The sequence below is a fragment of the Oxyura jamaicensis genome, chromosome 21 (genome assembly GCF_011077185.1).
Source record: "Oxyura jamaicensis isolate SHBP4307 breed ruddy duck chromosome 21, BPBGC_Ojam_1.0, whole genome shotgun sequence".
NCBI classification, from domain to species: domain Eukaryota; kingdom Metazoa; phylum Chordata; class Aves; order Anseriformes; family Anatidae; genus Oxyura; species Oxyura jamaicensis.
Window position 1 is genome coordinate 4,526,955 of NC_048913.1, and position 25,931 is coordinate 4,552,885.

The 25,931-nt window shown below is 36.8% G+C and overlaps 1 protein-coding gene across 4 annotated transcripts in view; it reads right to left on the bottom strand.

Annotated features, from left to right (window-relative positions):
- Positions 1-1,939: 1,939 nt before the first annotated feature.
- CLSTN1 (calsyntenin 1) overlaps positions 1,940-25,931 on the bottom strand; it is a 38,264-nt gene continuing 14,272 nt past the window's right edge. The window contains exons 3-19 of one of the 4 annotated variants that reach the window (XM_035344358.1): positions 23,951-23,980; positions 22,321-22,516; positions 19,725-19,933; positions 18,527-18,676; positions 18,239-18,424; positions 17,581-17,829; positions 15,713-15,834; positions 14,749-14,911; positions 12,621-12,671; positions 10,729-10,886; positions 9,918-10,066; positions 9,203-9,429; positions 8,606-8,776; positions 7,867-8,012; positions 6,182-6,317; positions 5,287-5,471; positions 1,940-4,576 (exon numbers count right to left, since the gene is read on the bottom strand). In XM_035344358.1, the coding sequence (XP_035200249.1) occupies positions 4,382-4,576; positions 5,287-5,471; positions 6,182-6,317; positions 7,867-8,012; positions 8,606-8,776; positions 9,203-9,429; positions 9,918-10,066; positions 10,729-10,886; positions 12,621-12,671; positions 14,749-14,911; positions 15,713-15,834; positions 17,581-17,829; positions 18,239-18,424; positions 18,527-18,676; positions 19,725-19,933; positions 22,321-22,516; positions 23,951-23,980 (2,723 nt within the window). In that variant the 3' untranslated portion in view covers positions 1,940-4,381. The remainder of the gene's footprint in view (positions 4,577-5,286; positions 5,472-6,181; positions 6,318-7,866; positions 8,013-8,605; positions 8,777-9,202; positions 9,430-9,917; positions 10,067-10,728; positions 10,887-12,620; positions 12,672-14,748; positions 14,912-15,712; positions 15,835-17,580; positions 17,830-18,238; positions 18,425-18,526; positions 18,677-19,724; positions 19,934-22,320; positions 22,517-23,950; positions 23,981-25,931) is intronic. The other 3 variants (XM_035344360.1, XM_035344359.1, XM_035344361.1) reach the window with 3 other exon arrangements.

Below are 25,931 nucleotides of genomic sequence, written 5' to 3' on the forward strand. Positions count from 1 at the left end.
AACCAGGTTGCTTCTCATACAGCACCTGTTTCCAGAAGCAGCAGTTACACAGCAGACAACTGCTTTTAACTTGACACGATCCTCACTGATCCCCTTTTATTACACCTTTCAAGTGATACTCTATGTGACTGAGATTTGGCAGAACATTTCAAGATAGAATGGTATGTGCCCTTGTAATTGACCCAAATTATTTATTACACAGCCCTAACAGTTTTTCAGCATATTAAGTAATATTGAAAGCCTGTTTGCAGCTACAAAAAGCAACTGTTGTGCTGTCCTTTCTCTGTTACACACCCTAGTTAGCTAGAACCTAAAGCCAGGCTTCGTGTCAGCCCATAGCTATGCATTTCACTTATAACACTAGGAAATCAACATTGGATAAATGCGTACAAACTGACCCTATCTAGACTGGAGACAACACTCTAGAACTGCTGCTGCTTCTGGAGATTAGGCTAAAAGAAACTTCGAACCGTCTTTGACTTGTTCTCTGTGAAAGGAATACTGCCATACAGTATAAATTGCTTTCACTGATGTGGTTCCCAAGTGTAGTATATTCCTCGCTGTTTTCTTGAACTGAACAGCACTTAGTGGTCTCAGGTTTCAAACTAGATCTTAAAGCAGTGGATCTATATTTGCAATTGTAAATATAGTATTACAAAGTTGTACTGTTTAACAAATTATGAGAGTAATCCATCTGGCATATTTTTAGCTAATATTTTAAGTATTATAAGGATACTTTTTGTTTTCAGTGCCAGATTGTATAGCCTCTTGCTTCACAGGCTAGAAGAGTTCTAGGTGTCACAATTAAAGTAGCAGTAGGGACCCACCCAATTAAAAAATTCCAGTACCGTAAGGACTTGGACAAATGCAAACATTTCCACAAGGCAGCAGATTACCATGTGTCAGCTGTGCTACCACACCTGACAGCGAGCCTGTGCTTTCACAGGCACTTTTTTCATTAGGCCACATCCAAGTTGAGATGCACTGCAGTCACAATGGGTGGGAACATGCTATAAATCTGTACATGTAAATGCAATTCTCTTACACTGTCATCACCTGAAAATCCAGGATCCCATCTGTCATATTGTAGGAAGGCAGTCTTACCTAGAAGGTTCCTTGGTCACTCAGGTACTTCGTTCGCAGGCTCGCAGCAGTTCATACCCGTTTTTATAGAAGCACAAAGCAGCAGTGGCTCATGTCATCTGTCCTTCAATTGTACAAGTGCAATAAAACAAAGTTGTATCAGCATGAACTGCTAGAACTGAGCAATTCCAAAAGTGTTTCTCAATTCAGCACAGTTTTAGGTAGGTTTTGTATTCTAGAAACTTGACTTACCTACAAGTAAGAATGTCCATGAGTCAGTGAGTGGACTTCCTCCCTTGTACTCCACTGGAATAGCATCTTTAATGAAATTCTGCTGGCTGTATTGGGTCAGCAAAGAGGCTTTTGTCTCCGATTGACAAAACAGCAGTTCACCTGATACTTCCCAGCAAGTTGAATTGTACCGAAGATTAAAACTTAAATTACTATGAAAGATGTTACGTTTCCTGTAAATAAATAACTTCTGATTTTATAAATATACTCAAAGTGATACCCCTTTCTACTTCTATTTATTTAGAGATTTTTTGGTGATTTTTTTTTTTAACTGTACAAACAGATTGTGTTTATTCTGTTGCCTTTGAAGAAAAGTATTTTTTTAAGGCAAACCATGGCTCTGTAACAAGAGAATGTTTACGTGTTTAACTTTTCAGTTGTTTTAGGTACATGTTTTGTACATCAAAAAATAAAAGATTAAATTGTACACCCATGATGCCACAGTCCTTCTGTGTTTGAAAGATCAATGAGAATAAAACTGGCCTCTACTACTAGGCAAACTAACACAGGTAATATAACTTGACACAACTTCATTCCATTCAGTAAGAAATAAATGCAAACAACCTTTAGAACCAGAAATTTATTGTAGCTTATAGACTTTCCAAACTGACCTGTTACCAATATACACATCTGAAAGTTATACCCACAGTGGCTACAAACTGCATCAGGACGTTTACAACCTTTCAGTATTACCATTAAGTCATGATCAGTTTTAGTCTAAAATACAGCAGCTACAGTGACAGTATATGGAAGGATAAGTCTTCTACACATTAACACAGGACAACTGTCAGACATAAGTTAAAAGTTTCCCAGTTTACTTAAAACTAGCAGTTATATTACCACATAAGTAGTCAAAACCATTTCCCCATTTTAGAAATCTAAAATTTTACATTTAAAAAAAAAACAATAAAACGGTAAGCTAGTTGTGTGGGTTCTCTCCCCTGCTTCCAGGTCCATCTATTATTGTAAAAGGCACTCCACAGAGTCAAGTGTTACCACCAGATAAAACCCACCATTAGATCCCATTACATACATCAGGAGGCAAGATGTGCACTAGGTGAGAATAGGTCTGCTCTGAAAATCAAAACTATAGAACACATTTGGATCAATCTTTATCTTTTTTTTAAATTATGACCCTTTTTCTCCCATTCCTTTCCCACCTTTTGGCTTGCTTGTTGCTCCTCTCTCAGGCTTATCCAGTGCAACATTTCCCTGCTGTGTACTGTCAGCCACTAACTAGCCTGCTATGACATGCGTGGTCTGTGCATCTAGAACACAGGCAGATTACATACAAGATCAAAAACTGAAACTTTTGCTTACCGTGCTGAGGAGTGAATGGAGTCCTAGTTTCCTGTTACAAGCAAAACAAGTTACTCTTTAATCCACCTCCAAACATAAAAAATCAAGTAAGCAGATATTCATTATTCAAGGCTCTGCATAGGACAAATAAAGTTAAATGAGTAAGACCTGCCTTACGAAAAAACTAGCACTCTCCACCATGGGGTCATAACTTACTTTTCGTACCTTTCAGTCAGTTCTTTAAAAAAGTCTTTTGCAATTCCAAGTTAAAACTTTGATCAGAAACAACCAAAATCAGCCATGACTTGGAATAATATTAATGTGATTCCCAAGGTTTTCTGGTTGGATAATTTATGCTATAGTTTCACCAGCAGGAAAACACAATTACTAAGTGTAAACAAAGGCTTAATACACCAACAGTCCAAGTTACTGTACAAGGAGCTACAGGGAATGAGCAGGAGTGTGGTTAATAGTAATGGTATCAGCTATGCCCCAAACCCTCCCATTCCCAAATGCAAAAAAACTGAACATTCAAATAAACTAAAAACCTATCTATGTAGACTGGTAGCCAAGGTGTGCAGGTACACAGGTCTCAGGCTTTCCAGCTTCAGTTACCAATGTAACAATCAACTAAACGAACAATCTGTCCTGCCAGCAAGATGAACAGACCATCATTGTACTACAGGCAGCCTCACTGTAATTAGTAGGTGCTGTGGCAGCACACCACAGCACCAGCACACTCATTTGTCCACCATCCAAGTAGTGTTTTTCTCCCAATAACTTAAACAGCCCTTATGCTAAAACTTTACCGGAAAAATAAAATAAAATAAACCCAACAAACTGTATAAGGCAGGGCAGTTGGGCAGTTGAACCTCTGCACAGGTTCCTAAGAGCCTTTACAGTTTCTCACAAGCTTCTCTGTTCCCTCTGCAAAAACAAAGGATTGGAGGAAAAAAAAGAAAAAGAAAAAAGAAAAACCAGAGTGGGGCATGAGTGAACACGGCAGTCAAGGCCGATGACACTTTTACTGAAACACCTACACTAGAAAACTGTGCCCGTGCTCCTGCTGCAGTAGTATGAGACTTGTATTACTTCATGCTCCATGATTTTTTACTTTAGCATGTTTTATACCCCAATCCCTGTTTTCACTACCACAAATGACATAATTACATAATTCCAATATATTTACAAAATATTAAAAAGTCTGTTAATCTTCTACATATTAACCTCATTCTGCCACTTTACACATGCACTAATTTGGGAAAAAAAAATAAAAGAAATCAACAAGCTGAAATGATCAGCTTTACCCTTTGTCAACAAGCAATCTTTGTATCTTTCAGAAAGACAAAAAGGAACAAAGCCTTATTTGTTTCACAGAGCAAAAAAAGTTCAGAAATTCATGTGCAATGGCTACAGATCTGCAGAGTCACTTAGCTGAGATGACATGAAGAAAAAGTGCAAGGTGGTTCCTCACATAGTGTAAAAAAATCCAGTCACTGAGGCATGGCTGAGGGAAAAGAGGTGCTAACTACAATTCTAGAAACAGCATCAGGAACTAGCCGACATAACACAAACACTGGGATGTGTGTTGGTTGAATCTACTGGCCAGAATGATTTTTTTTTAAACACCATGAATCCTTGGGAACAATGGAGTGTATTACAGTGGAGTCTTCTAGAGCAGAAACAAAGACAAAGGGAAGAGCTAGAATCAATAACTGAGGGTAGAGTCATCCCATTCCAGCTGTTGCTGTCTATTAACATTCTGTTGGTCCTCCTCCTGCTCTCCTTCCTCTTCCTCACTACTTTCAGACTCTGCACTAGTGATGTCATCTTCTTCTCCATCTTCACTTTCTTCCTCCTCCTCTTCCTCTTCTTCTTCACTGCTGTGTTGATCCTCATAAGTCTGTTAAGATAGAAATCGTCTGTTGAAATCATACTAGCCAGAATTCCCTTTATTCTTTTGGATTGGGCACAAAGTACTCTTACTGAGAAAGAGCTATGAATGCATTACTGGTTTTAGAAGTTCAGCAGCAATCAGGGAACCAGAAAACAAAGCTTAAGCTCTCATTAAAATAGTTCTTGTTTTGTAACATTTCTATCAATCCTGTCACTCTAAACAAACTAATTCCTAAGTATGATCCAGTACTTCAAATTCTACTGGAGAAAGACCTTTCAGTATGATTACACAAATAACATTAAGGTTGCACATCTTTCTTGTTTCTGATTTTCCAAAATTTCAGATGTTAAACACAGTAGACAGAAAACATCCTAAATACACACGATGTTTCAACAGTAAATTTTTGCAACTTAGGGAAAAATGCTGATTGCCATTAAGGTAGCGTGCAGCATGATAAACACTAGACACTGATCTGTAAAACCTTATTCAAGTGATTCTTGCCCAATTACATATCACAAAGCTACAGCCCATGCAAGATCCCAAACGTAACTGCTCTTGGGATTTGTCACTTTTGGGCATCTGTTAAAAACTCAGTGTCTCTTCTCTCTGGGTTCTATGGTTGTTTTTGCTCTACTACTCTGTCTGCGTACAGTGATACCGGTTACAGCTGGAAGAGGGAATTTTTTGTGAAGTGCTGAGACACCAGACTGATTTACCTCCATAGGGTTCACAGTGATGGTCAAAGCAGAGTCATCCCAGTCCATCTCATTTTCCTTTCCAGTGTCCTGGTCACGCATCGTTCTCTGATGTGCAGCTCGGATTCGGAACACTCCCAAAATAATCATAAAAACCAGGAAACTCACACAAACTACAATCACAACAGTGGCTGTGCTTGGAACAACTGCAACATGAAAATAAGAGGAGTTTCTTAGATGATAAACAAATTTTATGTGAAGCTAATAACTAATCCTCTATTCCCATCACCTGCAAGAGGGAAATGGCATTACAAATACTGTAGGTAGCTACACAGAGGCAGTTTGTATAAGGCCACTAAAAAAGTCAGTGGGAGATCCAGAACTAAAACTTCGGAACTAAGTATAATTACATCAATCTGAAGGATTGATGACACATGGAAAACAGATTCTACCACACAGACTCCTCTCTAATACACTTGCTTTCCTTCCTCTCACATCCTACCCCCATGTCAAATTTAGGTAATTAAAATAAAAGGGGCAGATACCACGACTCATCAAGGGAATAACACTGCAATTCTTTCCCTGTGCCATTCACAAGAAATATCGTCCCAGTTCCTCACAGCCCTTTATCTAGGTCTTATACTCCCTGCCAAGAACAGTACACCTCCCGTTTTCCAACGCACGCACACCAGCAGAGAGTTTCCCTGCTGGCAGGAAAAATATATTTCATAGATCTGTAGCAATCTGCTCCTCCTTGTTCGGGCAACACCAGAATGGAATCAAGATGCTGCTTAAATTTATTAGTCCAAGACATTGGGTTAACCGGGAAAAAAAATCTTGGTGCAGCAAGAGGCCTCTGTGACAGTTTAACAACAGAAAAAAAATCAGCTGAACTTCAGTGACTGAGAATTCTTACCTGAAAATGGATGAGGGTTAGCTAGGTTGTGACCAGAGAGATCAACAAACGTATGATGCACTGGATGAACAAATTGTGGTTGCGCAGCTATGTGATTAGCATGTTCAATGGGGTTAGCTGTGTGGATAACGTTCACCTAGGTACAAAAGGAAATTGTTAAACCCCCAGAAATACAAGAGTTTACCTCTCAAGAGACAGAAAGAAAAAAAGGGAAAAAAAAAAAAAAAACAACACAATTTCCCTTTGTAAGCATCCCATTCTCATTCAACACAGCAATGGTTTGCCTCTGGGGACAATTATCCCAACCAGCAATTCCTCCTATGTTATAGTTTCTTGTCACATAACCTTTCATTTTTCCACCTTTCTCATCTGCGTTAGTTAGTCTGGCGAGTTTTTGTACAGACACCCGTATTTCAGCATAGAACAGGTAAAGCCAGTTCATTATCACATTTGGTAGCTAGGCATTTTAATCCTGACAAAACAGCATATAAAAAGGTATGACATATTAATTACACTTCTTTATTCCCTTCTTTTCTTACTCTGCTGTTTATCTTCAGCTAACAGCAAAAACAATATCCATATTACAGACCAAAGGTTAAGAAAAAATTGTTCTTTACAGTTTAACCCAAGCTTAGCATAGCTGGCATTTAAGTGCAACTGCAAGCTCACCCTCACAAAGAGTACTTCATGCTTCCTTGCCAAACAAACAGAGCTAAATATACCTCTCCTGTGGCAGAACATTGTGATATAGGTTACCTGAGCAGCTGCACAACAGGAAGAGAGCAAGTTCCAGAACAGAAAAAAAGGAAAGCATTTGCTTTTAATAGTTAGGTAAGATCCCAACTCAAGCTCACAGAATTTCCTCAGGAAACAAAATCACATTACTTATTTTTAAAAAAATACCTATTCTGTAACACAAGAGGCTCTGCAGCCTCCCTTCCCAGCCCCTAATATCCACCCAGCTAGTGGTAAATACAACTGTTACCTTTACTGTCAACCCTTTTGATCAGCTTTAAAATGTAGAAATTCAACGTTATATATAAAAGATGCAGACGTACATGACAGTTCCACTCACTTAAAATAACTTCATGTTCCAGCAGGTGAAATTTTAGTGTCTACTATGTTACCTTCTGCTGTACTTCCATATATTTGATATAAGCATACTGAGTAATAATTAACCTGTATTCTACTGCAGAAGAAATGCAATTTTAGCCCATCTAGGCTTTTACATCAGTGCTTAGTATCAGTCAGTGTTTAAGGGATCACACAAGCAAAACAGTAAAGGGCCCAGAAAGTTCATTTGCAGAATCCTGTAAGTTATATGTGAAAGCTACTCAAGTCTCTGGTCAGTACAGCACAATTATTTAGTACTTGAATCACTTTTTTTTTTTTTCTTTTGCTAAATATATATGCTGTCTTTCTAATTCAATGTTTTTACCTTCACAATTCCATTAACCATATCATTTCTGCTACAAGTTTCAACTCTATTTAAGCAGTCTAATTTAAATGTAGGATTAAGAACATACATAATAAAATACCACCTAAGATGTGCAAGTTCAATAATATTTACAGGAAAAAAAAAACTAAATTATTGGTCAGTAATCCATCAGCTGGAGCACCAGCTATAACCAAGCTACATATCCAGACTTGATAACCTCCCAGAGTGATCAGAATAGCTTACATACCTCCACTTTAAATTCGTTGCTGACATAGCGCCCATTAAGCTCAGAACAAACTAATTTGAACTTTCTGTCAAAGAGAGAAACTGTGTGCCAGTTTCTGTAGCGTATCAAATGCAAAACTTCCTCATAACTAGCCATAGTATCCACCCCTGTGGAAACAAACAAGTAAAACAATTACTTTGCAAAAGACTAGGGCAACATCATATACTCCACAAACTTCACTCCTTTTATTTTAAGCAAGTTTTCTCGGCTGATAGATTTTCAGTCAGCAGAATAAAAAGTAATACCATTATGACAGACATGCACATGTGGCTTTACTGAAATTTTGTGTGTTTACTTTGTGATAAAATCCTAGACCCACATTATCTTTAAAAAGCATCTTTCCTTCTGCATATGTAATATGTTTTGAATATGACACAGAAAGGAATGACGCATGCTCCAAGGCACCAGGTTATCTGTGCAAGACGCAAGCCTCTTCTAGGGTGTACTTCATTTCCACGGTTGAAAAGTGACTTGTAATTTAGGACACAAGAGAATAGAAAGGAGGTTCTAGAATGACATATTCTAGAACCACAGACTTCCACAGAATATAGTGGGAACACCTCAGAGCCTGAAATTCTAGTCAAAAATCAAAATATTTGGAGTAAGGTGTTACAAACCATCTATCAAGCACACAGCTCCCCTTATCACTGATTTCAGACCCTTCAGACCCAGTTGCATGAGCAGAAGTACCAAGCCCTACCTGTGATGATCATGCCAAGGTTGGAACTACTCATCTCAATGCCCTTCTGCTGCAATCGTGTCATGTCAATCTCCAGGCTTTCTTGTTCCTGATTTAGTTCCTCTCCCATCACTGTCACCTCACATGTATCCAGGTTATGCATGATCTCTTCAGATACCAAAGACTCTTGTACTAAGAAGTAAAGAAAAGTCCAAAGAGATACAAGTGTCTCTTACAAAAGCCCAAAGAGAACAAAGGTGAAGTAGACAAGAGCCCAAGAACCATAAAATAACCCATGCAAACAGAACTCTTCTTTCAAACCAGATATTACTTCAGACCCAGGTCTTAAAGAGACCAAGGATTTAAGATATAGTGATAAAACAAACAAGCTTTTGGGATTGTTTACACAAAGATAATGGCCTAGGCTTACTACCATTTCCAGGCAAATTTCTGTTAGCCCAGAGCAAAGTACATATACAAGTGATATACATCTTCTTTTCTCCTACTAGATTCTGTATCATGAGAGAAATCCTTGTCTCTTTGCAAAAGAAAGATCCTCCAATGTGATCACTGAATGGAGTAAGGGCAAGAAACAGTCCTAAGCAGAATTTATGTTACCTGTAGGATCTTCATCTCCATCTCCCTCGGGCTCCACCTCCCGTGTAATGGTGCTTATTATGCGAAGCTCAGGAAAGAGGGAAATACCCTCAGAACTTTCAAACTCTGAAGCTGACCGGGCAAAATGGTTGATGCCACTAAGGCTGATTTTTGGTTCCTCTGGTTGCAAGACCATCACATATCCCTCCACAGAAGGAATGGAGACGCAGGCCTCTTCATTGAAACATCTATGACACAGAGAAGCGGTTTTGCACAGTCTCGGTGGCTATTTGAGAGGGAGCCACAATTATGCAGAGTAATTGCCTTATAAATTAAAAAAGCTCTTTCAGACCCAAGAGTCTTAGATAAATTCATCAACTGTGTTGGAAGAATTTCCCAGCAAGGGAACAACATTACAATTAATTTTTACTTACATTTAACATTTTGCCCCATTTTCTCTGCAATGACTAACAGCCAGAGATAACAACTTTACTAAAGCCTCGGATACTGGCGATTCCTCACTGTGTACCCTTGCAACAATAGATTTCCTATCTTACACATTCCTTACTACAGGCTCAGGAAGAAAACAGCAATATTCAGAACAGATGCCATATTCTGATGTGTGACACTTACATACAGCAAGACTTTTTTGTGTATCACAACTGAAATACATGAACATTTTTCCAGGCTTCACTACCATAATACACAGACACATTATTTCAGCACTAGGACATACTTGACAGCACTGGTGATTTTAAGCCTCCGGATTCCAGGTGTTGGGAATTGGCGAGAATTCAAATAGGAAACGTGCTGCATGGCCTTATCAACCCTGTCAATATCATCCCCTTCTAAGGTCAGTGTTGACTGACTTGGGTTCATGTGGATCTGAAATAACAGGGAAAAATAATTAAAAATATATATATATAAATAGTAACACAGTAAGGTAACCAAAAGCAGAAGTTCAGCACTGCTTAGCGAGGTAAATGCTAGGATAATAACATCTGTATTCAAAGCAATGAGGCCATTATTTACTGGCCTTGTGCTTCACAGTTTAATTTCCCTATTCAGTCCCTTATTCCAGTCAAATATGCCTAGTATTTGGTTCTTCAAGAAGAAATCTAGACACTTATCACAGCTGTGATGTGAAGTAACATGAAAGAGAAACAGCTAATATAAAAGAGAAATTTATCTTTGTTCTTGCAACCATGCTATTAAAAAATAAGACATAAAAGTTAGGTTAATTCTACTAAGCTGCTTGTTAAGAATCTCTTTTCTCAAGACAATCTGGTATAGCTGGTAAAACAGAGAGGCTTTCAAATATGGAGGAATTTTTCCTCCAAAGGAGATAACACAGTAACTTTCATTCTTAAACTCCACTCCACTTTCTAGTATAGATATGGGCATAGTTTTAATGCAATTTTAATACAAAACGTCACAGTAGATTAGTTTGTTTTATTTGGGACACCTTTAATAACTATAAGCAAAACTTGCATCTATTTCTCAGTATAGTAATATACATGCTTGCTTTTATTCATAGGGAACTTTACCTTCACGCCTTTGCCAATACCATCAGCTATTTGCAAATCCAGTCCTTCTTTGCAGGTATATAGGCAATCTATCACTTTCTTGTTTTCCAGTTTACCAGAACGAATCATCAAACCAGCCAGATTGCCTCGGAAGAACTGAGCCATGCGAAGTTCACCACCTTCATAAAGGAAGGAAGGAAAAATCTTACACATCTTGATTTTATTTATTTTACCTTTTTCTTTTGTAAAACAACAAAAATGCTTTGTGGCTCCACAATATGTCATAGACATGCAGGTTAGTTTTCATCCATTTGGGGTGTTAACCTTGTGATTATGTTCAAGCATAAAGAAAGAATTAAGCAGTTCACCATGCATATGGCCTCCAAAACAGGAAGGTGTGGCCATCCTGAACTGTGAAACTAAGGCTACTATTTCCATAAAAAAAAAGTATCTTATGCCCATACAGCGAGGTGGTGTTCTTCAGATATGAAAGACAAAACCAGTGAGATGAACAGAATCCTGAATCCTCACCATGAGTTAATAGCTCCTCTACAAAACCAGCAGTCTATCTGGATAAAAGATAACAGCATCTATCATCTAGATGTTAGCTACCTAAATCTAAGCCAATTATTTCAGGTTCTCTTTACACTCAAATGAGAGAAATAAACTTCACAAAGCGATCCAGCTCTTCCTGTAAATGACATCTAAGAGTTAACTGGTTCCCTCTAAAAATGCCTACTTCTCTGCATGGACAGAAGTGAGGAGTTTTAAACTCAAGTAATTTGGTTTTTAGACATTTGAGTTAAGCCTGATGAACTGCAACCCAGGGATTTTTTGAAGATGACACCACATGATCACCTAGTGAGCTTATTAATGGGGGCCAGAAAACACCACCTGGAAATTAGTATTTCACAATCATCACTGAATAAGCTAACAGATTCTAATAAACATATCTAAGCTTGTTTTAAAGATTCTAGGTGATGAAAGATCCCTGACGTAACTTGATACAAGTTTTCCATAGTTAACCTCCTGTTATAATTTTCCAATTTAGACTTGTACAATTCCAGAATCTAGCCCCTGGATTCTGTTAAATCATCGCCAAACTAAAACATGATGCACAGCTCAAAACCTCTTCTCAGTCTTATGCAGACTATTTCAGAAATTCTTAAACTACACAGAACAAGTATGTAACTTGAATATACTTTTAGAAATACACGCTTATTTCATCCCAACTCAAGACACAAAATCCACTGAGCTATCAACTATAAATGTTTGAGAAAATAAAACCCTGTAGCCAACCAGGAATACTCGGGAGCCAAAGCCTTTATGTCTATTCACTAACTTGAACTTTATACATTTTTTTTTCATCAAATGAGTATCCAGCCCACTGTAAGTTACAGAATGGTCTTTGAGTTAAATGTGAGCAACCTGTTCTAAACATGAAATCACTTCTCCTTGGAGTGGGGAGCAGGACCATCCATCCAGAGGTCCTTTCCAACCTACTGGATGATTCTGTGCTATGCATACACACACCTTCATACGTGTATGTAGATATGCATATATACACACATAGGATGAGGTATTTTTATGCTTCAACCAAACTGCATGAAAGAGATCATAGCTATTATTTTGCACCAGCAACTTATTTTACACCACTTCACTGCAATCACAATGGTTGCAAATTTGTACATGGATGTGCAATTGGGTGCAAAAAAAAAAAGAAAAAGAAAAAAGAAAAAAATAATAAAAATTGGTGGAGCTCTGGAAATAAAGGCACAATGAAGAAACAAGCCTAGGAGAGGATTATGTGAAGGTCAATGGCCGGAATGCAATGCCTGCATTTCATGCTGCGTGTGAGATGAAGCAATGTCTTGGCTTAAAAATGAAAACAGTAGGGAAAAAACTCCAGCAACCTGCAGAGGTCTCGGGCACAGTTTCATTGTCATTTTCATTTTCTGTATATTCTGTAGAAAAGCAAGACAAAGAATAGGGCAATAGGGAAGGTACCAGGTTGTTACCATTTGTCAAATTCTCTCTTAGGTCACAGAAAATAGATACCACTACTTCCCCCCAAAAGCATGCTTATATTCCACCCAGCTTCTAAAGGATTATGAGTTCTCTGAAAACTGCTAATCAGGGAAAAAGCATTACTAAGCTATTACAAGAACAAACATTCGTGACAAGACGCATCTGAAGAGCCCCATACACAAGACAGTAAAAATGGTCACACTGGAGAACACTAACTACAAATACCCAGTCTCACACAAACCACTATTAGTAATGAGAGGCAGGTCTATCAGCTGGCTTATTTTTTCCCCTCTCCCTAAAGGAGAAATTAAGGTGACATCTAGCCTGTACCAGTAGATAACCTAATGGTATTGAATGTTGACCAAAAGAAGCTAGTAGCGACACAAGTTTCTTATCATACTAATAGTAACATATGTATCAAGTAATCAATTTGTCAAATGGAAGTGTGTTAAATAAGAAAAAAAAAAAAAAAAAAAAAAAAAAAAGAGAAACAGCTTTTAATCTTCTTTAAGAAACATTAAAAAAAAAAATCACAGAATGTCTCCCTCCTTTGGCATAACTGTTTTTCCCTCTGTGCTCTAATTGCCTAAAAATCAGACTTGGGTAGAATTTTTAAAAAGGTAGTCCCTCAAGTTCTTGTATTCCAGACTTTTAATGCTCCTATTTCAGTATGCTGTTATTAAAAAGTAAAATAACGTCACAAGAAATTAAAGAATCATATAATGTTGCTAATGTGAAAGCACAAACATTTGTAGACTAAATGCTTTTGTTCGGATACAGAGCATGTACAGAAGCCATTACACCATCTATATGCTCAGCTGGAACAGGTTTCCTAGCTGTTGTTTCTTGAAAACCAGCCAGCATAGCTTCCCTTTGAACTAAAATAGATGGCTGGAAAGTCACTAACAGAAAATGAGATGAATAATGGAGAAAATAATTAATTGATTCAAATGGATAACAGAATGAATTTTAACACTAAAGTAAGAAATGCTGAAAGACAGTGGACAAAATAATAAGTTTGATGGAGAGGATATTTTGACAATTTAACCTTATTTATACTTTGAATCCTTAAAACTCAAAAAAGAGACATCATGACAAAAAACCTGTTGATTTGACATAAATGTCCCCAAACTTTGCATGTGTCGTTCATTCACAAGCTAATTCTATGCATTATTGCAGACTGCAACTACAGTCCACATTCTGAACTACAATAAAGCATGAATGATTTAGCACTGTTCTCTGACCCAAAAGATCAGCTTTCTGTCACCTAGGAGGTAATTAAATCAGCGAGCAAAACATTTCAGTTCAGGACTGTAAAGCAAGAGCTTTGTTACAGAAACCTCTGGTACCAATGTACTCTGATTAGCCACCAATGTTCCATGTTCAGATGCTTTTTTTTCCCCCACAAGCTTTGAAGAATACTTTCATGAGTATTAGAGAATATGAAACAGCATTGTACAGCTTGCAGAATATTGTCTGCATATAATGAAGCAGATGCAGATACTTTCTATGTTTATTTCTGTAAGCAGAAATGGTAAAATACTTGAGACACCATCACTGTGAGACACCATCACTGTGTTGCTTAGCTGAATTGTCTGCTGGCCATATTTCAATTTATGAGAACAGTTTCTTTTCCTAAAATAGGACTTTGAACTTACTTGAAATTAGTGTTCTACACAGTAATCTGAAGTATAAGATGTACTCTTACAACTGTTATTAAAAATAAGCTATCTACATTCTCAGTTACCACAGGAATCACTTTGATGGATTCACTGCTTGGTGAGTAGCTTTGTATTTCATACACACCTGCAGCCAGTAAGCAAAAGAAAATCACAGAAAAAATTGCTAAGAGATGAAATATGTGGTATCAGGACCAAAAATAATCTGCGTAAGACATAACAAGTCATATTTAATGCATTAAAAAGATCAGCTATTTACTACTAGGCTAACATCAAGGATTTTGTTTAAAAAAATAAAAGTTAAATAAATGTCTTAACAACTGTAAATAGTCACCTTGCCAACATGCTCCAACTACTAGCTGAGTTTCTATTTTGGAAGGATGAAGTGGATAATCTTCAGTCACTGGGAAAGGATCATATGAAACACCGTCTACATAAAGAGTTACTGCAGGAAATTCAACGTTGAGGACATAATGATGCCATTCTTTGTCACACACCTGAACAAAAAAGTTTTAAAAATTGCTTTAATCTTTAAAAAAAAATGTATTTGAATAACTGGATCTGATGCATGCTTTGCATATATATAGAGAGAGAGACATATTGACAAACTATAAGCTTGTATAGACATACTTTATGTTTCACACATACAGAACAACATAGAAAAGCAAAGCAACCGCAGGTTTATAAATAGTTTCTTTTCTTCTATAGCCAGTATAGGAAGCTGCATGTATTTCCATTGCTTCAATTTTTATAGGATCTAAATATTAACTACATATTTAAATTAAAAAAATACATATCCACATGTTAGCACATTTATAAATACCGTTATAATACAACATTAGTTGACAAATGATCTGTTTTTGCTGAGAGGGATTGTTTAGAAAAAAATGAGACCATTGTGAATATAATAAAGCTTTCCACAACATAATTATTTATACTGAAAGTCAGATACTTTTTTGAAAGCAATAATCTTTATCCAAAGATATATATGGACATTTTACTACTAAAGCAGTATTTGTTGCTGTCTATAGAAAATACTACGATATGATATAGTGAGCCATGTTAGAATGTAACTCTGGTCAGGTAACTGACCAGATCCAGTGGGCTGGAAAAGCACACAGAATGTTTAGTCCCTCCTGTTTCATTCTTCACAATCATAAACTGGGTTCTATAAAGCTTGGTATCAGGAGTCCGGAATTGCAAAAAATGTTTATTAGTAATTATTTTATCAAGGAGTTTAGGCTCCAGTGTTTTTCACTGCATTTTAACACCTTACCAACTGTCCCTTCCAAACTTACTTGGTTCAGTTTCCAATGAAATTCAGCAGGCTTGTACGTTTTTCCCTCTGAAGGATCTTGGCGGAAGAGGAAAACAAGTCGGCAGTTGTGTACGTACAGTGCATAGTGGTGTCGATTCATATCTGCACAAGAGGTACAACTAGTATTACTCTTTTCTGTAAGCATCCAGAACTCCAAAAAATTCACCCATTCTGAAATTCCATACATAAATGCCCAGTAGTTGATAGGAAAAACAAACGTATAGTAAATCAGACATGTTAAGAGGAATGAGAAACATCTATAGCAGTAGTTCAGAGAAATATTCTTGAACAGACCAAGAACAACACACAGCAAAAACCGACATCTATCTCCAAATACAATCTGAACCAACGCCTAGGATTGAAAACTGACAGGGATAAACCCTCTGAAAAAAATAAAGCAGAAAAAAAAGAGCTCTATTTCCAAACAGAAAAAATCTTTTTGTTACAAATGAGCATCTTCTACTGTATCTAATTACTGGTTTGGAACACATATACATGATGGCAGCTCAACAGACTTTCTCTTAAGTGTAAAGCATATAAGCCTAGCTCTAAAGAATGTAAAACTTAAATAGAACGGTGAGAAGCTAATTAAAACAAGTAAGAATAAGGAAAGGAAACATTTTAGCTACCATGGCATGGATTAGTCAAGAAATGGAATGAAAAAGTACCAAAACCATACCAATCTTTCAGTCTGACATCATTAAATTTAACTGTATTGTTCCAGTGCAATTTATTCAGAATTCTCTCTCTCCAACAAACCTAGTTCCAGACTTTCAGTATTGCACAATGTACCATTGAAATCAAGGCAAATTATATTTCTAATACCAGAAACTACCTGTTGCAATTATTATATGGTTAGGTCACATCAAGGAATAAGAAAACTTGTTTTGAAGGTCTACTTCCCATGTACATTGCAACAGGAAAAACTGTATTTAAATTTGCCTTTTTCCTCCAGTTCACTCCCTTTCATTAATCCAGTTTCGGGGTTTGATTACTGAGAATGGGTGAAGATAGGGAAAAGAAAAGAATTATTTCTACCCAGTTCTGAATGACAGTGACTTTTCTCCTGTTCAAAGGAACAGTTTTAGGATATTACAGATACTGTTAAATCTTTCTTATCTTTAAACAGAATTTAAATAAGTTAAATGCGAAGGCCGCTGCATTTGGTCTGCATTCAGCCTGGTTTCTTTTGAAAAATCTAGCAGCATTTTAACTAAAATATCTTTCTAATACACTGAACAAATCCACTGCTCCAGATTACAAAGGAAAGAGCTCTTTTACCCCCATTAGAAGGCAATTACGGAATCAGGGTTATCAGATTTTCTTCTTATTAATATCATCTTCAGAATGATAGTGTCTGCAGGATTCAGAGAGACTGAAACTATGCACAGCATGAAAAAAGTTTCATCACTAGAGAGAGGAATTATCTCCTCCTAGAAATAAAACACAATATAGTAGCAAATGCTATTGCTAACCCTGATACTTGTATCTTAAGGATTTTTGGCAGTACAAAGAGTAAGACTGTTTGTAGAGATGCAAAAATGAGATTTCTTTGCCAGAATACTTCGCCTACCATAATGAAAAGCAATGCATAAAATAAATTGAAAACTTAGTAAATTTAATAAAATTAGAAAAACAAGTCTGCCCAATTTGAACTGAAGCTATATAATCTTAGGGCATGCTTCTATATGTAAATACAATAAAAAACAACTTTTAGCATCCACTTCCTTTCATTTCCAAGAAAAACCTAGAGAAACCTACTGAAAAGACAAAGTTCTTATCTATGCTGCCACAGTATATAAAAACAAACCCCCAACTAGACTGCTTGTAACTGATGTACCGACAAACCTGTCTTGTCTGAATTGCACAGAATTGTCTCCTTCTCTTTGGTTCCAGGCCCATGCCTCATCCATACTGAAATCATGAAGGGTTCTTTTAGATTGACGGTGACAACACCATCTGGAATCTTCACAGCCTGCGTGCCATTAAATTCAAAGACTTGGTCGCTGTCATGACCATTGTCAGTAGGAAGTCCTATCGTCCAGTTGGCAGCACTACTTGGAGGGGGAAGTAGTTCAGCTGTGCCCGAAGCAGCACCTACAATAAACACGCTCAAATGAAAGCCAGGTAGAAACTAGAAAGATCGTAGCTAGCTTCATATCAAATTTTCTGAGCATGAATTTTTCAGCACCGTCAGCATTACGCACTACCATCAGATACCAAACAGTGGCATTAACATTAGACATATGTAATATCATGGTAACTTTAATACCTTTAACATCTGGGTAGCTTACCCATCTTACCAAAAATGTTTTGCTTACTATCCCTGCAGATGTAGAACTTTACTTTGCTGCTATGTCAAGAAACACGTTAATGTCACTTATCCACACCCATGAACATGATGCCTTTCTGTTATATCTATGCTAGCTGTCAGAATAGCATCCATCCAACATAATATTCAAAAGTAAGACTAGTAAGCATTTTATTATACCAAAAGCATTCTTACCGCAGAGCCTGTGAATGGATTTCTCAGAGTAGGTGTCTCTATCACAGCCTTTACCAATATGGCTGGTTTCTAGTTCAACCGTTGCTTGAATTGAGGTTATTGGCTCATCACACGTCTCCAAATGCATACTTGGGAAGAGAGCTAAAGAACCAGTTCCAGGCTCATATTCTATTCTTTTGCTCCAACCTGTATATTCATCCAAAGAAACAATATTAGAAACCTCTCACGTTTCACTGAAGTAAGGTACTGGCAACTGCTAAAAGCAGATAAGAAGGAGATCAAACTAACCTTGCCAGCCAGGCTTGCATGTAGGCTTAATGCTAATTTTAACCAACACATCCTCAGCAGCTCTTTTCTTCCCACAGTCATACGCAGTTACTGTCAATTTATACTGATGCTCTTTGCCATAGTTTAACTTTTCTGTGTTTTTTATATAACCTGACAAAAAAAAAGTGATAATCAGAAGTGAGTATTTCAGAGTCACTGCTGCATGAAATACATACAGGTATTATCTATGTACTTCATACTGGAACCAAGATGTTAACAGACAAACCACAAGTGACAGTCCTTCACTACTTGTGCTTTCAATGCTAGACATCAGGCCCAGATATTCAAAAATTACATAAATCCAGGAGATAAGCACAATACCAAGAGCAACAGGTATATACTCATCATGCTCTTAACGGTGTATTATATTACATTAAATATGCATATATACTATGTTATAAAATATCATATTTAATAGCATTATATTACTCCAAATGAAACTGTTCATAACTGGTAACTGGTAAATAGTTTGGCATGTGCCAGGGTTCTCCAATTTTATTTATTTTTTAATTTGCAGACCTGTGAAAATTAACCAATGTCTATGTGGATCCCCCAAAAACTCAAACTAAAGTCTACTAAAAACTGTCCTGTTTTGCTTAGTCAGCTTCCTTGGACTCCCAGAAGTAGAATTAGTCCACAGATCACAGGCTGAAAGGAAATGACCTAAATGAATCACCACACTTCAAACCCAGTATCATATACCCAATACCGTAATCTCCATAGCCACACATAAGCATCTCAAATGTAAAAAGCACACAAACAGAATGCCATTTTTGAAAGCTGCTTACCAAAAGCTATCCTACCACAGAAAAGAAAACTACACAGGGGGGAAAAAAAGAGAGCTTACTAAGTGATGGTCTAAACCATAATACAATTCCCATCTATATATTTTTTATTTTGAAAAACATTGTACAAGAAACAAAACATGCGGCAGACCACCTGCTCCTTACATCAGTAGATAGTGCATGGTACAGGTACTAAAAGACATCTAATTTATCATTATAAATTCAAATTGCTAAAGTGAACATATTCATTTAACTACATCCTAGGAAGGGGTTAAAACAGGGTTGCTCTAGTTTTATGCTGATTACTTTGAAGCCCTATTCCTAAGGCAGTGAAATGATAGCAATTCCCACTCCGTCTTGCATCATATTCTTACCATCTTTGTCAATAGCAAAAGGAACATCCGGAGTTACTATTTCATAGCTGCAAATCTGGCTGAACTGAGGTGAACAATCTGCATCCACTGCTTCCACTTTGAGGATGTTATCATACCTCTTCCCTTCGATAACTGTTGCCTTGTATGACTTCTCTTTGAACACGGGAGCATATTCATTAACATCGTTCACCTGAATATGTACTGTTGCTCTGGAAATAAACAGAAAAGTCAGTTTTCTTTATATTGCACATGTCCCATTCGTGCAAGGAGTCTGGTAAGAACAGCTTAGGGATGAAGCTATCCTTCAGAATTTAAGCTCTCTGAAGGAGGTGACCAATGACTGACAAGACTAAGAACCTTAAGTACTCCAACTGGGAAAGCAGTGAATATTTTCCACATGTGTTACTGTATATTTCTACATAGTTCCAGATCATTTTTTATTATTGCTGTTTGTTTGTTTAAAATTCAACCCCCTGTGCTGCGACTACTAAGTTACGGCTATTTTACAGAATATAACAAAGTACAGCCGTGACAAAATAGGCAGTTAGCTCTGTTAACCGTACGATCCTTCCAGTTCTTTTCTGCTGTCAGAGTATTTGATATAAACATCCAATTCTTATTTCATGTGAATAAGAATGACAGTTATGACTGGTCTTAGACTAAGAGCTCAGTCAAGTGCATTTGATTAACTTTTCATAATAGAGTACTGTGTGCTGTAAGTCAGTGAAAACTGGCTTTTTTTCTGGAAGTAGGAATGAGAGATCAGACAATTTAAATGGAAGAATCACAGTAGTAATCACAGTGTTACACTGCAACCCAACACATACCTAGCTTTATAACCCTAAACAGATTGGGTCTTGAATTGTTCCCTTTTATACTTGTCAATGATGGCTGGCATAAACACAATAGGAAAAAATACACATTTGTTGTTGGTGGCCAAGAAGAAAAGGTAAATATGAAAAAAGTATCTGAAACGTAAACTCATAAAGAATTAAATAACTATAATCCTTGCGTAAGAGCAAAAAATGTATAATCCTTATGTTAAATCTATCTATCTATCTTTAGGGCTTTATTTTAGCCTTTGCATCAAATAAATTTCACCAAAAAAAAACACCTTTCTGTACCAAACACAGTTTATATTCCTGCCTTTAAAGGCTCTATTCCAAAAAAAAATGGTTAAAAGCCACAAAAATGTAACACAGACAGCCACGAGGCAAGGAAATTTCAGCAGTGGTTTGTAGGTGCATGTCTTGGAAACCCCCTACTTTGCAGTGGGAAAAGAAGAGTTGCAGCACATGGTGCAGGATTGCAGAGCAACATCATAATGATGGTTTCATGAACCACTGCTGTTCTGGTTCATTACATAGCGAGGAATTTCAGTAGCCATAACAATACACGACTTGAAAACATACATATCACAAATCTACCATGGAAGCTGTATCAGCAACCTGTGCACTAGACAGTTTAAAATTTTCTTTAGCATCAGATGTCTGAGATAAGGAGTTTCTAAATACATACTGAAGAGATTTCACAGCTGCCTTTTTATTAGGAACTTTCCCAATTCCACTTGTTACCTTTTTCTCTGGTTTACACATTTTGATGTAGCTTATATTTTGTTTTTATATACTTTTTTACTGGATCCATCAGAAGAAAGTTTGTATCTCAAGCAACCTGCACAGGCACAATAATATATTTAATTTCTACAGTGAGAATACTGCATAGTATCAAACTGAGCAAAGAATATAATCCCAGCCAACCAACCAAAACCATTATCGCCATCTTTCTGTTTGAGATCGTTCTTCAAAAGTCAGACTGAGTGTCAAATAGAAATTTAACAGGAATACCTATTTTCCATGAGTGTGACCTGTAACAAGATAACTTTCTGCTGCTTATTAGAAGCATACAGCTATAGAGTAACAATACTGTATTTGCCATCAAGATGACTGCTATTAAACTAGTCCTCATCTTACTCATGCCCTTTTTTGCTTAGCACAAACAGTAATCTTCCACATGCTCTACACATGTTTACACCATGGTGTTGTAGTTATTTGCAAATTATTTTCTAGGAAGCATTTTACATTGTGGTTTTTTCTTTAGATAAAGATTGCTTTGTTTCCATTCTTTAATCTAGGCAGAGATGAACCATATGCTATTGATCTTGCTTTTTAGGCTGAAGCTGTCTGGAAATGACAATAACGTATTCTTTTCCGTTACATCAAGGTTAATACATATGACTTATTGAATCTTTTTTGTTTGTTTTATAAACTGAATTCTGAAACAATGTCCAGGCTTGGTATTAAATATGAAGTCTGTTTATCAACTCAAGCCAGATTTGAACTATTTCAACAGTCTTCCTGCTTCTAACTCGACACTATTTTGTAATGTAAATGTAGAGATATCAAGGGTGAAGCAGAATATAAAGAGCTGTCAAAACAGTTCATTTCCATTTTGCTGCTATTTATATTGCCATTATATGAAAATCTTCCAGTATTAACACTTGGTTTGCATTTACTCTAAACACACAGACCATAAATCACCATGAGCAGGCGACCACTTGAAACCAAACTTCCCCTCAGCCAACCACAGATTTACTTACTTGTGGGATTTTTTTGCATTCGCTCCATCTGGTCCCTTCCCACAGTCATAGGCCTGTATGGTGAATGTGTAGTCCTTCTGTAGTTCACAGTCGAGTTTTTCTTTGGAGCGTATAATTCCCTCGCCAGTGGATTTATCCACTACCACTGCTTCAAAGGGGACATTTTGCCCATGAATTTTAAATCCACAAATCTCACCTACAGATTCAAAGTAACAGAGGTTAGAACCGGTCAAAACTATTACACGTTTTTTTAAATGAACGACCAAATAGTTTGCAGCCAAGGGTTTGTGAGGGTCTGTGGACAAAGCAAGAGCACTGTGCTTTAAGATGCGTGATTTCTGGGAACTTTAGTAAAAAAGAAGCATACGTCTGCCTTCCAAGCAACTTGTTTACTTTGCATCCATTCATGCAGGAGTACAAAAGAGAAAAAGAGAAATGTAGACAGGCATTTCACAGGAGTACTTGAGATAGCTCTAGGGTAAGAGTAGATATTATGAGAGCAAACAGCCAAGGCCACTGGTAATATCTTCTATGCCAAGCTACTGGGAATAGCTGGGCAGCTTGTTTATTTTGACCAGAGCAAAAGGTTAAAATGCACAGTTACAAGTCAAGGGATGAAAAAGCTTTAAGTACAGGTTCAGCACCATAATTACAGAAATTCTGTCAACAGATCAATGAACAAAGTCTTCCTGTGCAATGTACCTGGCTAAAATTAGGGAATCAAAATAAACTACTGAATGAGAAAGGTAGAAATACCAACTTCTCAGGCATCCATTTCAACAGCTATCTACTAACACAGACCAAATATGTTAGTCAAGGAAGCTCGCACGTAGAACGATTTGGTCGGCTTTCTTTTCTATTCAAACTCTTCATCCTAACAAACTTTAAAAAGAAGTCCCTACTGTATCATTTTAAAACACATCTAAGCCTAAGATTATACAAGACATCTTGGCTGGCACGGGTTGGTCAATCTGCCAGCGTGTAAGGAGGACCGAGCCTTTGCTGACCTGGCTGTGCTAACAAGAGCCACTCAATGAAGACTTCAATCAGCTACATTGTGTTTTTACTCATTGAACTTGTTTTGTTTTGAAGGTGATTTTCTTATACCAACATAAAACATTATGTTGCTGTTATAGTTACAGTGGTACCATAGCACCAAGAATGCACTCCTACTTGTAGCAAGTCTAAAACTATTAAAAAATATATTTGATTCAGATTTTAAGCTACTGAAATATGTACTGAAGGAAGCGTACTGCAGGGAAGGTGTTATAATGCTTTGGCAGCTAAATATTACTTTACAAAGCATATGAAAAAAAAATTAACATGTCCCAAAGAAGCAAGCTATCAGTGAAAACATCAGAAAATATTAATTTCCCCTCAAACAACTTCTTCGTTGTCCGTGCAATAATCCCCAATGGTTCAAATGGATGTCTGATTTACAGATATTTCTAACCAAGGGTTTGGTTACATAACAAATTTTTATTGAAATATTTTAAAATATAAAAAAACTGGGAGAATAAATGGGACAAAGAGCATGACAGGATCTTCTGTTTAAGTGCTGATTCCCCATTTCATAACCAAAGTTAGTGGGTTAATATTAATAAAAGGGATAGAAAGAACCCTTTATCACCTTCTTTGGTGACTGTCACCTCAAAACTCTCTAAAGGGAGAAAAGATAAACCCAAGTCAGTAATAAAGGAAAGGCTGAAAGGGAGCAAATAAGGAAAAGGCAAAGATGCACACATTACACAGAAAAGCTCTGGAAAAAAAAACCTGTATTTTAAAATTTCAGTGGTGATTTGTTGTAACTGTTACAATTTTAGAGTTTTAGTTATGTTAAACATGATTTAACCTTTTATCTCCAGGTTGTCATTTGTAGAAATTTGGAGGTAGTTAAATTGTAGATACAAGAAATTTTCAAAGTTTCATGTTGATGGAAATTTATCCTTAAAGCAGCATTTTCATCAGAATTTATTGGTACTCTTCTGTTTAAAGAGGACAGGCTACATAATTAAACAAGCTTTTAACTATTATACTGAAATCACTATGTTTCTAAAATTAAAAATAATTTGTATTCCTGTTTTGAGTTCCAGAAAACAAACCAAAAACTTAAACAGTTGTGGGATTTTTGCATTTCCAATTAATGTTTTATCAGTACATGTTGTGTAACACCTAGCATTTGGAAAGTTTAAATTCTGCATCAAAATCAAACTTATGGTATTGCCATAATTCAGAATTAAAAATACACACATTAAACTGTGATCCCAATGTTGATAAAAGCTTTAATTTAAGAAAATCTGGGCAGCTAGGAGGAATCTGTATATTTTCTTTGAAGCAGATTTCCTTCCCAGGTTAAACAAGTAACAACTTCTATTTTACTCTATTGCTGAAATACTGAATACTGTAATACTGAAATAATGAACACTGCAGAAAAGTAAAGGCTTCCACAGTGCCCTGGATTTTCCACCCTTACGAGGAGATCTCAGTTACAACTGAGTTTTAAAATGGTATTAGATGACTGTGTTAGGCACCTGGAAAGGCTTCACAATTTTAATTAAAATACAGGTGACCATGTTCACTCCCCTAGAAATGTAAATTTTGTTAAAAACCCATTCTACCGCCTTTTACGTATCATCTAATCTATCATTTATTTTTCCTGTTTACCATTATCTTTGACCTTAATTGCAGTATAACAAAGCAGACTTGTACCCTTAGAATCACTTCAAACAGTTCTCCTGTTAATTCCCACATTTTTCCAACAACTTGCAGTAGCACAGTTATTCAATTCTCTGTTCCTGAGTGGCCTCAGAAAGAGATGAGGCACTGAAGTTACAAGAAAGTATTCTTCTTAAAATGGAAATTTCCAGTTTAATATTGAAGTAAAAATATCATTAAGGAAAAATACCTTCTAATGTATCATGATTTGCAGTCCTTCATTTCAAAAAGAGCTGGTTTCTGAAATAGCTCTCATTAAGTGCTTCCTGAAACCCACTTCAGGGAATCCCTGGATTTATAATCAGCTCTTTATTTTAATGCACCAAATATACTGCCTCTGGAGGCATCCATGTAATTTATTTCAGTATATTTTTACATAGGGTATAAATATAACCCTGTGTTTTAGTATGTTTTGTCTGTAGGATCATTCAAGAAAATCTTACACTGCTTAAATCCATGGCTGACACCACAGGTTAGTCAGAAACAACAATCCAACTGCAAGGAACCTCCTGCCCCCTTCCAGTAACTCTAACCTTGAGAGCCACACATTGTGTGTGAAACACCAAGACAACCAAATAAAATATATACAAGGGAACATGAAAGCAGAAAGCCTGGTAAAGGAAGGAAGAGGGAGAAGTGTGTTAACGCAGCAATTACCCGTTTGGGAGAAGGGGAGCTTGTCTGAAAACTGGTCATTTCATAACCATCCGAAGTGACCTTTAGCTCTGGCACCAACACCGATTTTATTTTGGCTGTCAGGCACTGTGGTTTTGGCTCCCAAGCATAAAACATAAAACAAGCTCTCCAGTTAATATCCATGTGTCTCCAGATGCTTTTTACAGTGCAAAGCTTCTGTTCAAGGTGCACTACAGCTCAATTCCTGCCAGGTATTTCTC